Below are 15,273 nucleotides of genomic sequence, written 5' to 3' on the forward strand. Positions count from 1 at the left end.
AGATAAGACATTGAGAATGGGGGTGGACAGACTGTCTAATTGCGAATGGAATAAGAATAAATTCTAAACCCAGACCTGGGTGACAGAGGATTAAATAATTAAATTTTACTTTCGATATTGTACAACGTCCCATTATAGTTTAAGGTGAAACTTAGTTCACAAACTATCAATTTTAGGAATTATAGCAGAATTTGCAGACGCATAGTCTGAAGAAATCCTCTTGATCTGACAGAAGATTTGAGTTAGGGCATACATAAAGATAACGTAAATGACGTCAAAAATAGCCACCAGGAAAAGTTAACTCTTTCCTGGATAGGTATGTCTAGTGGAACAATACTGCCATCTAGAGTCTGAATATTAAATTGGTTACCTAGAAGGGAACCACACCCCACATTTGTGATTGGCTATCACCTAAGGAATTTTTCCCTTTAAAAAGTTAAGACAAGGGAAGAGAGGGGGATTCGAGGAGATTCAAAGATTGAAGAGAGACACATTACAACACTCTGGAGATTCAGAGAGGTCCAGGCAGAACCGGGTGATCAGAGTAACCAAGAAACTCTTACACTCCATGCAGAGAACCACTTAGCTACCTAAGAATATCTGATGAGAAAATATCTACATAACTGGTAAATATACAGGCATTTAATTAATTAATTTAAATTAATTAAAATTAATAGAATGATATATGACTGGATAAATCATGTTTGATTTCATATTTAGAAATCTTAAAGGACCACTCTAGGCACCCAGACCACTTCAGCTTAATGAAGTGGTCTGGGTGCCAGGTCCTTCTAGGGTTAACTAATTTTTTTTATAAACATAGCAGTTTCAGAGAAACTGCTATGTTTATCAATTAGTTAAGCCTTCCCCTATTTCCTCTAGTGGCTGTCTCACTGACAGCCGCTAGAGGCGCTTGCGTGATTCTCACTGTGAAAATCACAGTGAGAGCACGCAAGCGTCCATAGGAAAGCATTATGAATGCTTTCCTATGTGACCGGCTGAATGCGCGCGCAGCTCTTGCCGCGCGTGCGCATTCAGCCGACGGGGAGGAACGGAGGCGGAGAGGAGGAGGAGAGCTCCCCGCCCAGCGCTGGAAAAAGGTAAGTTTTTACCCCTTTCCCCTTTCCAGAGCCGGGCGGGAGTGGGTCCCTGAGGGTGGGGGCACCCTCAGGGCACTCTAGTGCCAGGAAAACGAGTATGTTTTCCTGGCACTAGAGTGGTCCTTTAATTATTAAAGAATATATATATGGTTATAGCATCCCATCTGCAGCTGGGATCAATATAATCATTAATGTATTTGTGTGATTAATATCACGTTAGCATATCATGACCATTTATCCAGCTGTATTGATTGGCTCTAAAATAAGATAAAATATCTATTTAGACAAATTAATAAAATATCAGCTAATATAGCATAGTAGATTTCTCTCATTGGATAAAATCAAGTAAATGAAGGAATGCTCTGTCTCCATGTGAAACTTCCACATTCGCTGTAAAGAAAGGGTCGTAAATCAGTCTTGGCAGCTAATGGAGTCTATGCTGTACTAACCAGGGAGTAAATTGCCTATTGTATTGCATATTGTTTGTATACTGCATATTAATTATTATTGTCATATTGTATTACATATTCATGTTATACTTGAATTCCATTGATTATTATCATGCATGTTACTCATCATCATTATTATTTAAATTGTTAAGAAATAAATATCTATTTTTATAACAATTTGTGATTTTAATTAACGGTATATGGTTATAAATTTCATTTAACACGATAACGATTAGGGATCTGAGAATTGAAATCGTGGGCAATTCTCTCTGTTTACATTATTATCCCATAAATTTCCCCACAAATTGGAGGCACGCTGCTGAGATCGTTTAGGTTGAAATTATATTCCATATACAATAATATTTGTGTAATTCATGCAATTAATCTTAATATAGAAAAGAGTTTTGCATTGAGATTAAATCACTGTATAAAATATGGCCAGCGGCAGCGATACATCTGTAACAGATAATACTGAAATAATTGAAGATTTAAGAAAAAATGCTCTAATCAATATTCATAAACATATGAAAAATGATTTAAGCTATGACGTTTGGTTAAAGAGCGTAGAATGGGATGCTAAACGGACGCTTATGACTGATGAACACATACTGAAACAACTTAAAGTAATTGCTGAACAAAAGAACATAGAGAAAAAGATGGGGTACATAATACACTCTTGGCCTTTCTTTATGACAGCACTTCTTAAGGCGTTAGATGAAAACAAGGTATTGAATACCAAACTGGACACGTACAGTGAACAATTTGGCATTCAAGATGGGAAATACCAAGATTTACTTGCTGAGCATAAAACTAGTCAGGCTGATCATGAAAAAGAAATGACAGCTTTGATGGATAAATATGCACAGGAAATAAATCAGCTCAAAATGCAATTGGATAAGTATGAAGAGGAGAGTCTGAAATCAGGCAGTGAGGTTGATAGCCATCATTCTGTGCCAAAAAGTTGCACAAAAATGAAAGAAAAGACTATCTATAAATCCCCTCCTTGTCATGATTTTCCCACACCAGACCAGGTTTTCATAAAACAGTCTGTAAGGAATGAGGTGAGTAATTCAGGAATATCACCTGTGAAACAGAATTCTCCATCTCCTGGCATTGCCAAACAACCCAGTTTGAAAAAGCTGTCTTGGCCAAACTTGAGAGGGAGAGTCCAGTTCAAGATTATAAGAATGAAAACAGACATGGTTCTGTGCACTGGCAGGATTCTGATGCTGATCAGAATTGTGACAGTGAACAAGAAGCTCAGAGTGATGGGAGTGAAAGTGATTGCACTGTCCACTCTGAAGGCCATGTGACTGATATGCCATCTGCACTGTTGTACGGGTCTAATTCCTCTTCAGCAGACAGATCGCATAGACGTTTACCCAAAAACAGAAACAGAAGTCGTAAATCAACGACGCCTGTTTATGAATCGCCAAAGGTTGTTAAGTTCCTTAGAGAGACTGTCCCACAATTTTCTAGAGGTTCAGGAAACATATCTGAACATCTGGAAAATTATGATAGAGCAATGAATTCATTGGGCATGTATGATGACATTCAAAAGAAATGGTTCATTACATGGACCTTTGATTCAATGTGCCGTGTTCATCTTGAAAGTCTTCAAGCTATGCAGTTAATGTCCTGGTCCAAGATGAAATATGAAATAATCATGGAATATGGTAAGTATAAAACCGTTGCTTCTGCAAAGAAGGCGCTTTATAACTTAAAGTGCCTTCCAGATCAAAGTCCCAGAGAATTTTTAGTAATTCTTAAGAATGCATACTCCGTGGCCCAAAGAAAACCCAGGTATGAAAGCACAGATTTCAAAGATCTGTATTTTCATGCCATGCCGGTAAGTATACAAATGAATCTAGCAAGAGATTATGATTGAAAGCTACCATTAGAATGGCTAGTCAGTCAGTGCATGAAATTGTATACCATACACCATGCACATGACGAAAATCAGCCAAAGGTTAAGAAACCTGGTGATAAAATGGTATCAGAGACTAAAATTCAGTTAGGTTTAGAAAACAAACAGAAAAAGAGGACCTATTCTGAGGTTTTGAAAACACCAAAGCCTCAGAAACAGGAAAACGCCAGAAGCAATTCTGCAAACTCCTCTGACAATAACTCTGAAAAATCCAATTCCAATGGGAATAAACGCCCCTGGGTTAATAAAAACCAAGGCAATTCCCAATGGAGAAGGAATCCTCAGGGAAATAGGAGATATGGAAACAGAAACAACCAATCTGCTTCCAATAACTCCCAACAGTCTCAGCCATCCCAGCCAAATTCTAATGGGCAAAGACAAAACGGCAATGGGGGAAATCATTTGCGTCGTCAGGTTGGTCAATTGACAGATAGATTGGGCAAATTAATGGAGCAAATGACAAAGATCAACCAAGTCTTTGCTATCAATCCTTTTTTAGGGACAGCTCAAATTGCAGAGACACCTGTGCAATTGCAGCAACAACAACAAGTGCCGCAGAAAATATAGCTACAGTGACTAAACAGGATAGGTTATCAGTAGATGTAATGCCTAACCCTGTTTCCTTTCCAGGTACTAACAGTCAAATAAACAATAGTTGTGTTAGGAAACCTATTGCCAATCCCGTCACTTCACTTCCGGGTGAAGGAGGCGCAACATGTTCCTCTGTTTTTTCATTTCAGCCAAAGGCTAAAATAGCCCCAGCAGCCACTAGTTTCCAGGATCCAGCCCTGAAAGGGTTAACTGATGAGATGCCGACCACTAGTTCCCGCTTGACAGTTCAAGATAATCCTAAAAGGGATGGGCCTGTGGGTAAGACTGAGCACTCCTCAGTACAGGTAGAAACTACTGCTGTGACCGGTAATGTATGGAAAACAAGTAATATGTTGACACATTCTAAATTCTTATGTGAATTAGAAGAACATGAAGGAAGGTACTACATGTCTGTAGAAATACAGGATTCGCTACCCCAGCCTTTCAAAGGGTTAATAGATACTGGTTCACAAGCCACTATCTTATCCAATACCTACTTCCAGCAGGTAATGGACTTGGCAACGGATAAGCCGAAGCTAAGAGATTTCCCCAATGCTCTGTTGAGTGTTGGAGGAAATGCACTTCATGTTATTGGCAATACCTGGTTAAAGTTTAAAATAGGTAACAAAACCTTTAGACACCCGGTGATAGTGGTAGATCTCCCCTATAACCGACTAATTCTGGGTATAGACATACTCAGAAGACTTAACACAATTATTGACTGTGTGAATGGAATTGTATGGTCGCAAGCTAAGGTTCCTATAACCTATGAGAAATCACATGTACAATCTGATCGTAACTGCCATGTAATAGAAGAAAGACCTGACTCGATAGAGGTACATTTTAGGAATAGTCAGTCACCTGACGTGACTATCCTGCAGGTGAATGACGCAATCGCACCTGTAGATGAGCATTCCGTAAGAATTGCTCCAGAGAGGATCCAGAATGTCTCTCTGGAAGGTGATGTTTTAACCATTTCTCTCCACAGGGACTATGTTGAATCTGTAGATCTGGCAGGTCATGCTCAATTCCTTGCCAGAATTGAAAGGGTTAATAACAACTTATTCTTTCCTATTCAAATAAATGACTTGGGAAGAAATAGGAATGCAAAGCTGGTCTTACAGAGTGAGAACAGCTATATTAGCAGAAGTCTGTTAAAGCAGATCGCTAATCCTAAAATGATCAGGTACGCTTCCCCACATGACAGGTGGATCCAGAACCTGGATTGCGAATCAGAGAGTCACAATGTGATAGCAAAATGTTTACTATCTATTTCCATCGGAAATAAGACAGTTAAACATGTATTCCTAGTGATAGACGAACCTCGCTATCAGGTTTACATTGGCAATGATGTCATACATCGCTTTGCCATACACCTTGACCTGATTAATTCCAACTCGTGGACAAGGTTAAAAGGTAATCCTTGTGGATACCTACACGAGGAAAACGCCCTGAAATCAGGACAAATACTCCCATATGCGGTAAGTATCCAAGTACCTGACGACATAACCATTCCACAAGGGACAAGTAATTTTCTTTTACCCCTACAGGTCAAGGAGGGTCAGAGATTAGAAAACTCTGATGCCCTAATCTGTTTATCCAACAGGATACAAAAATTAGGGATGGTGGTAACACATACACCAATGGTAAGTATTGGTAAGAATCCCACCTGTATAATGGTCAACAATGTTACACCCAATAGTGTTACTTTACCAAAAGGAACATTATTAGGTCTAGCATTGGATGCTGAGTACTATACATTTGGTTTCCAAAACCAAATTATAGGCCTCATCCCTGAAGAATACTTAACGGAGGACGAAATTGTCGATCAAATATTCCATTCCTCCCCAGAAGGATTATTCACTATCCTATCTGTGTATCCCTTTAACGTCGAAGACGGCTTGTGTAAAATCGAAGAAGCATCAATCACCTTCGATCATCCGCTCAATGAGCAGGAATCACAAGAGTATCACGACCAAAGAGAAAAGGTAAGTCAACACCGAACTGACCTAACTTCTAGGCTTGAAGAAGCTTATGAGATAGGCCAGCCTGAAATCTTTCCAGGATTTCAGGAAAGGCTAGAAGAGCAAATATCTTTAGCTGACGGTTGCTCCAACGATGCTGAGCGACAGCAGCTAAAGGAAATCCTTTTGGAATTCCAAGATATTTTTGCCAAAGATTCCTACGACTGTGGGTTAACTAACCTCCACATAGCCAGAATACAAACTGATCCAAATTTACCACCTGTATTTATCAAACAATATAGACTCCCATTAGCGTCATACGATGGTCTACAAGACATCATTCAGAACTTAAAGGAAAGGGGCATTATACGTCCAGTGCACAGTTCGTATAATAATCCGATCTTGGGGATTCTGAAACCTAATGGACAATGGCGTTTATGTGCTGACTTACGACAGCTAAATAAACACGTCTATATGTCTCGTTGGCCAGTGCCATACATAGACCAATGTTTGGTACAAATGCAGGGATCCAAAATATTCACTGCCATTGACTGTGCGCAGGGATATTGGACTGTACCAGTCCATAATGAAGACCAATACAAATTGGCCTTCACATTTGGAAAGCAGCAGTATACCTGGACCCGTATGCCTTTCGGTTACATAAACTCTGGTCATGAATTCGCTGTGTTCATGCATAAAGCTATGCCTGACGCACTCGAGAGAGGAACGTTATCATATGTCGATGATGTCTTGCTGAAAAGCACTTCCTTTGATAAACATATCATAGAGATTAGACATGTTCTCACTCAGTTAAGAGAGGCAGGAATTAAACTGTCTTTACAAAAGGCGCAATGGTGTCGCACTCATGTCAATTTCCTCGGACATGAGGTAACTTCTGAAGGATTAAATCCCCAGAGGAAGAAGGTTGAAGCCGTACTGAAGGCTAAAACACCTTCCCCAACATCAGGGAATTAAGATCGTTCCTTGGTATGACTAACTACTCCCGTAAGTTCATAGATAACTATGCAGAAATAACGAAACCACTCTTACACCTGCTTAAAAAGGAAACTACCTGGAACTGGGGGGAGCCTCAGGACCTAGCGGCAAGTGAACTGAGGAGGAAGCTCACTCAGGCACCCTGTTTAGCATACCCAGAGGGGGGTAAACCCTTCTATCTGGAGACAGGATATACCGATTTAAGCATAAGTGCTGTTCTGTATCAGAAGCAGGACAGTTTAAACAAAGTTATTGCATATGCTAGCAAGACTTTGTCACCTGTTGAAGTTAAATTCAACACGTGTGAGAAGGCGGTATTGTCGACTGTCTGGGCACTACAAAATTTTCGTAGCTATATCCAAGGTGAGAAAATAATTGTAGAAACAGCTCACCAACCTCTACAGTATCTGCAGAGTGAAAGAATTAGAGACGGTAATCTCTCTAACAGTCGAATTACTGCATGGACTCTATCCTTACAGGGATGGCCGTTAGAAGTCCGTTATAAACATAATAAGAGAAGCCCAGTTGCCCAAGGTTTAGCAGAATTACATGATTGTACTGCTCCATCTCTGGATGATAATGACACCGGAGATGACTTCCTAGAAGAGCAATTGCTATCCCCTTATAAAGTTTATGACGAGGAATACTGTCGACCACTACCGTGGGTATACATTGATGGTTGTTCATATCACCACGTCGCTGGTGCTGAACGGAAGTTAGTTGCAGGTATCGGAATCACCTGGATAGGTGATTATCCCAATGTATCTATAGGATACAATATTGGTCCCAAAAGCAGTCAGATAGCCGAACTCTGTGCAGTATATAAGACCATTCAAATGGCAATAGAATATAGTATCACAGAATTTGTTATCATAACTGATTCCAACTATGTTCGCAACAGTTTCGTTGAATATCTGCCTAGCTGGAAACGTAACCAAATGCTGAAAAGCAATAACAAACCTGTTAAACATGGGAAATTGTTTTGTAAAATCGATGAGTTGGTTAAGGAACATGGTTTGACCATTATCATATGTCGATGATGTCTTGCTGAAAAGCACTTCCTTTGATAAACATATCATAGAGATTAGACATGTTCTCACTCAGTTAAGAGAGGCAGGAATGAAACTGTCTTTACAAAAGGCGCAATGGTGTCGCACTCATGTCAATTTCCTCGGACATGAGGTAACTTCTGAAGGATTAAATCCCCAGAGGAAGAAGGTTGAAGCCGTACTGAAGGCTAAAACACCTTCCCCAACATCAGGGAATTAAGATCGTTCCTTGGTATGACTAACTACTCCCGTAAGTTCATAGATAACTATGCAGAAATAACGATATTGGAAGAAAACCAAAGGCCATTCTAAGATAGAAGGTATTGACAAGGATGGTAATGACTTAGCCGATTCACTGGCAAAACAAGCAGCCATCAATGGTGAAACCCTAAACATTGATGATCTTATGGGTTCAATTCACGTTGAAGCCATAACTAGACGACAGGCTAGAGATACTGCCGACTTAAATGTCGTGCAATGGAGTCATGAAGCTCCTAGTGAGGACCTGATTACCAGTCAGAAGAATGATCCTGTCATAGGCATATTCTATAGACATATAGAAGACCCTACTGCCAATCCCATCACAGATGAGGATTGCAAAGATAATGAAGATTTACGAATCTTGATGAGATATAAAGTCCAATTTAGTATCATGGATGGGTTGCTGGTCAGAACTTCTAAACATGGTATTCAACAATGGGTAGTCCCGACTGTATACCGAGGGTTAATGCTCCAACACGCACATGATGCACCTACATCTGGGCATCGTGGTGATAAGATCACATATGAGATATTGCGTGATCATGCATATTGGCCACACATGTTAAGAGATGTTAAGACATACTGTCAGGGATGCTTGATTTGTCCACAATATCAACCCCATGGTCCAACCCATCGTGCACCACTTCAGAAGAGGGGGGTGTCATTACCCTGGTCTGATATCCAAATTGACTTTATAGGTCCTGTAACAAGATCTTCAAGAGGTAACAAATACATGTTAACCGTTACATGTATGTACACAAAGTGGATAGAATGTTTGCCTTGTAAAGAGAACACGAGTACCGTGTGCGCCACTTTGTTGATTAACCATGTCTTTTCCAGGTTCGGTCTGCCTCAAAGAATTGAGTCAGACAGAGGTAGTCATTTTACCAGTGAAGTAATGGCTAAGATGTGGAATATTCTAGGTGTTAAACGAAAGCTACATATTGCATACCGCGCTGCGTCTAGCGGGGGGGTAGAGCGATATAACCAGTCTATCGTTAATATTCTGAAAAAGTACGTTAAGGAGTCTGGTAAAGACTGGGACATTAAATTGCCCCTAGTTTTAATGGCGATTAGAGCTACACCTAGCACTGCTACCAAATTGTCACCTTTTGAATTGATGACAGGAAGAAAGATGGTTTTACCACAGCATTTACTATATCATACTTCAGATCATAATTTGATCAATGCTGCCACTACGCATCAGTATATCGAAGATTTGCGCAAGCATTTACAGCATGCGTTTGCTTTTGCCCAAAAGAATCTAGAAAAAGCAGCAACAGGGGTTAAGACCTATTACGATTAAAAACCACGAAAAAGGAATATGAGATAACAGATCAAGTCTATCTGTATAATTTTGCGCGAAATCAAGTCAAGGAAAAGAAATTTTTACCTTCTTGGAAAGGGCCATATGTCATCATTGACAAAATTTCCCCAGTAGCGTACAAAATAAAAATTCCTAAGGATGGTGATTTTATTGAAAAGTGGGTTCACATTAACCAGTTGCGTGCTTGTCATCCTAAATCTCAATTAAGGATTATAGGTGTGGATTCAGATGCAGAAGGGTGAACGACTAACCTGGATGAATGCTTGATTCACGTGGTATAGTATGATGTGAAATGTTGTGATGTGCCATGATCTCATGTACGTTCATGTCATTAACCATTTCCTTGCCATCCAATAACTACATTTTTAAGCAGGTTAATAGCTTGTTTAATTGCTATAGGCATATTGCTGAGGAGTCAGTAATAAATGTAGTGAGGGATGAAGTTATAAAAATAGAATTAAAGAGAATACATATATTGATGTATCGTAATAATGTGTTGTCCTAGGCCAAGTGATGTCATACTGTTATAAGTTTGTATACTTAACAAACCTTGAATCATTAGAAGATAAGTCTGAAACGAGTTCCTGATCCGTGACTGTTGAAAGATGTCCAAGAAGGATGTGGCGTGTTTCTGGATCGTACTGCTCCTGTGCCAAGAGCTACGGACCGACCCGATCGCAGAGATGGGACCATCCTCCGGCATCCTGATTCAAGAGACACCAGGGTTCATCTTGACAGAGAAGAGGATCCTTACCCGACGTGTGTTCGTCAGCTTGGACCCCAAGATTTCCATCGAGAAGGCGTACAACATTTCATCGATGCAGCTTCCTGAGTTACAGACTTGGTACCAGATGCACCTCCAAAGAGCACAGGACCGTGTGCGAAACATCTTGGAGCAAGCCCGGAAACCATTTGTATCCAGTTCTATTTCGATGAGTAACCGACCCAAAAGGTTCCTCACCGCTATAATTGTTGCATTAGTTTGTGCCACTGTTGGTGCAGTTGTCGCAACTGGAATGTCTGCAGCCAACTCTATTACTGTCCAAAAGCTGGATATGGAAATCTATGCGCTAAAGCAACACATTAACGATATTCATCAGGTGATAAAACAGCAAAGAACACTTCTCCAAGACGTGTTAACTATTGTGGAAGACACAGTTGTTACAACAAATTTGCATTCGGAGTTAATTGCTAAATCCACTGAGTTGCACCAAAGTCATGACTTATTTAAGCGTGAACTTCTATTTCTGCATGACCCAATATTGTTCCACACACTTGCTTTTCTCGACGAAGTGCAAACTGGAATGACCGAATTGGCAGGGGGACGCATACCTCTGTATTTTGTATCCAAGGATATTGTTCATGCGATGCTTGCCAATGTGGATGGAGAAACAATTGAGCCTATGCAATTAAATCTGGCCTTTGAGATGGGGAGCGCTATACCTCTCTTAATTGACCCGGAACGTATGGAGATTTGCTTTTTATTGGCCATACCATATGTAACTCCCAAAAACATTTTTCAAATGAAAACAATTTACAACGTTGGTACATGGAAGGAAAATATCCATGTAAAAGTCCAAACCCCAGATGTTTTGGCTTTTCAACCGTGGATACCAGATTGGTATTCAATACCCGTTTTGAATGACTGTGAAAAATTCAAAGACAATAATTTCCAATGTGATGGAAAACCTTTTGTGTACGATTCTACCAATGCTTTGTGTGGGATCAAGTACCTTAAACATGGCTCTGAAACATGTCAAGTGACTATGTCAAAAACCGACAGTAATGCGTTAGTGCATGCTATCTTAGTAAAAGATAAATGGTTGGTAAGCACGTGTCTTAAAAGCATGAGTGTTTTTCGCAGGGACCAGGTGACGAATAAAGTAACTGCCTTACCAGCACCTGTATCACTGATCAAGGTACCCCACGACTCTCGTATCACCATCGGTGACGTTACGCTATACCCAGTGTACACCGACGTCCTCGAAAGTGCTATTGAGATGGTGGATCCCTTCCAGAATCTAGATATCCCTCTAGATCCTAATCTAAAGTTCTTGCTGGACCATAAGCCCAACCACACTATCCAAATGTCGATCAAGAAAGATAACATTTCTGTGGACACATTTAAATACTCTGAGTTAGATACTGACCTTATTGATCGTGTTGACTGGTTCATCCATGTTAAGATTGTTATTGGGTGTGTTATGATAATGATGATATTATGGTTGATTGTACTAAGCATAAAGTTCAAAACACTTACAGGTACAAAAATATACAAAGATGTTCATCCCACGCATGAGCCTATGTTAGAAATGATGTGATTGCACAATATGTCTTGTGACTTCCATAGTGCCTACTCATAAGCTAAATTACTTGGCTATGATATCCACTAAAGGGGGGTTATGTCAGGGTATTTATATCGGCAGACATTTGTGCTATGATAGAAATACAAAGTGTATATTCTGAAGTCATTGCTAAACAGACCAGACTCCATTTTGTTATTCTCAAGTTAACAAAGACACAACATTTCTTTCCTTTCTCTATTGCTGACCGCTTAGCCAGAGCTGAATGGAATGTGTATATAAACAAACCAAATAGATAAGACATTGAGAATGGGGGTGGACAGACTGTCTAATTGCGAATGGAATAAGAATAAATTCTAAACCCAGACCTAGGTGACAGAGGATTAAATAATTAAATTTTACTTTCGATATTGTACAACGTCCCATTATAGTTTAAGGTGAAACTTAGTTCACAAACTATCAATTTTAGGAATTATAGCAGAATTTGCAGACGCATAGTCTGAAGAAATCCTCTTGATCTGACAGAAGATTTGAGTTAGGGCATACATAAAGATAACGTAAATGACGTCAAAAATAGCCACCAGGAAAAGTTAACTCTTTCCTGGATAGGTATGTCTAGTGGAACAATACTGCCATCTAGAGTCTGAATATTAAATTGGTTACCTAGAAGGGAACCACACCCCACATTTGTGATTGGCTATCACCTAAGGAATTTTTCCCTTTAAAAAGTTAAGACAAGGGAAGAGAGGGGGATTCGAGGAGATTCAAAGATTGAAGAGAGACACATTACAACACTCTGGAGATTCAGAGAGGTCCAGGCAGAACCGGGTGATCAGAGTAACCAAGAAACTCTTACACTCCATGCAGAGAACCACTTAGCTACCTAAGAATATCTGATGAGAAAATATCTACATAACTGGTAAATATACAGGCATTTAATTAATTAATTTAAATTAATTAAAATTAATAGAATGATATATGACTGGATAAATCATGTTTGATTTCATATTTAGAAATCTTAAAGGACCACTCTAGGCACCCAGACCACTTCAGCTTAATGAAGTGGTCTGGGTGCCAGGTCCTTCTAGGGTTAACTAATTTTTTTTATAAACATAGCAGTTTCAGAGAAACTGCTATGTTTATCAATTAGTTAAGCCTTCCCCTATTTCCTCTAGTGGCTGTCTCACTGACAGCCGCTAGAGGCGCTTGCGTGATTCTCACTGTGAAAATCACAGTGAGAGCACGCAAGCGTCCATAGGAAAGCATTATGAATGCTTTCCTATGTGACCGGCTGAATGCGCGCGCAGCTCTTGCCGCGCGTGCGCATTCAGCCGACGGGGAGGAACGGAGGCGGAGAGGAGGAGGAGAGCTCCCCGCCCAGCGCTGGAAAAAGGTAAGTTTTTACCCCTTTCCCCTTTCCAGAGCCGGGCGGGAGTGGGTCCCTGAGGGTGGGGGCACCCTCAGGGCACTCTAGTGCCAGGAAAACGAGTATGTTTTCCTGGCACTAGAGTGGTCCTTTAATTATTAAAGAATATATATATGGTTATAGCATCCCATCTGCAGCTGGGATCAATATAATCATTAATGTATTTGTGTGATTAATATCACGTTAGCATATCATGACCATTTATCCAGCTGTATTGATTGGCTCTAAAATAAGATAAAATATCTATTTAGACAAATTAATAAAATATCAGCTAATATAGCATAGTAGATTTCCCTCATTGGATAAAATCAAGGAAATGGTTACTGACTTTTAAATATTACATTTTTATTTAAAATCACACGAGAGTAGATCTTAACTACTTAGGAGGTCTAGCCAGCACTGAAAGGGTTATTTCTAACTGCTAGCTACGTTCTATTGCCCTACACTGCAGCTCTAAGGAATGCTCTGTCTCCATGTGAAACTTCCACATTCGCTGTAAAGAAAGGGTCGTAAATCAGTCTTGGCAGCTAATGGAGTCTATGCTGTACTAACCAGGGAGTAAATTGCCTATTGTATTGCATATTGTTTGTATACTGCATATTAATTATTATTGCCATATTGTATTACATATTCATGTTATACTCGAATTCCATTGATTATTATCATGCATGTTACTCATCATTATTATTTAAATTGTTAAGAAATAAATATCTATTTTTATAACAATTTGTGATTTTAATTAACGGTATATGGTTATAAATTTCATTTAACACGATAACGATTAGGGATCTGAGAATTGAAATCGTGGGCAATTCTCTCTGTTTACATTATTATCCCATAAATATCCCCACAGGAGTGAAAAGAATCCAAAACTAGTCATTATTGTTTTTCAAATATCAGATTTGAAAACTCACTGCTGCAGGTTACTGGAGACATAAAGTGGAGCTTGCTGGCCAAAGGCCATTCAAAATACTTCTGAAACTTCCTCAACACTCCTAGTCAAGCACTCTCTTAGCTATAGATGCATTGCAGGATTAGTGTACTGTTTGATTCCCAGCTGGATAAACACGGCTTTTCCTCCTTGTGAAGTCAATAAAGTGAGTATCAATAAGTTGGGTAACAAGATTAGCTATTGCTCAGGATAAGCTTGAAAACATTTTTTATTTAAAAAAATATATATATAATAAAAGGTAGTTTTTGATAATAGGTGAAAACCTCACTAATCGGAAGATATCGACCCATTCTCTTACCATAAACATCTTCGTCAGCCTCCGTGTCATCTGGAGAAACCTGAGGCTGTGCCTTCACCTCCAAATTCCTGCTCAGCCAGCTGGTCTGCTCCAGAGATGAGCCAGCAGCATTACCCACCGCTTCCAGGATTTTTTGAGTCACCTCCTAAAATAAAAAAAAGATTACATTTCAATTTATCAAATATATACAAATGCTCTGTTTTAGCTACAGAGAATACAATTTGGAATGAATGGTCTCTCGAGATAGTAAAAATGTAAACCTGTTCAGCATGGTTTAATTTATAAGACCACAACATTAAAAAATGTAAGACCCAATTAAACACGAGATGGTAGAAATAGCTAGAAATGTCAGCTGTGCAGTGATAATGAAGCAGACCTCAATAGTGATTAAAATGACTTTAGTTTTTTATTTCACATCATGTGAAACAACAGAAGTACAGAGCACATTTAAACGGCATCTGTGAATTTCAGTCAGGAGCAACCCAGTCAGAAAACCAAATTACTCTGATACAATATTTGGTGCAGGCCGCTTTAAAACATGTATAAGATAGACCAGGATGCTAATCACTAGCCATTGGAGAGTATTCATTTGCACATGAGGAGTGGAAATCCTGCTATGGCCACATAGCA

The 15,273-nt window shown here is 39.5% G+C and overlaps 1 protein-coding gene across 1 annotated transcript in view; it reads right to left on the reverse strand.

The window, feature by feature from the left end:
* The window catches only part of DOP1B (DOP1 leucine zipper like protein B), a 134,745-nt gene that overhangs the window by 23,498 nt on the left and 95,974 nt on the right, over window positions 1-15,273 (reverse strand). The window contains exon 27 of the mRNA XM_063447437.1: window positions 14,644-14,788. Within this exon, the coding sequence (XP_063303507.1) occupies window positions 14,644-14,788 (145 nt within the window). The remainder of the gene's footprint in view (window positions 1-14,643; window positions 14,789-15,273) is intronic.

This window comes from Pelobates fuscus, chromosome 1, assembly GCF_036172605.1.
Source record: "Pelobates fuscus isolate aPelFus1 chromosome 1, aPelFus1.pri, whole genome shotgun sequence".
In the NCBI taxonomy this organism is placed as follows: Eukaryota; Metazoa; Chordata; class Amphibia; order Anura; family Pelobatidae; genus Pelobates; species Pelobates fuscus.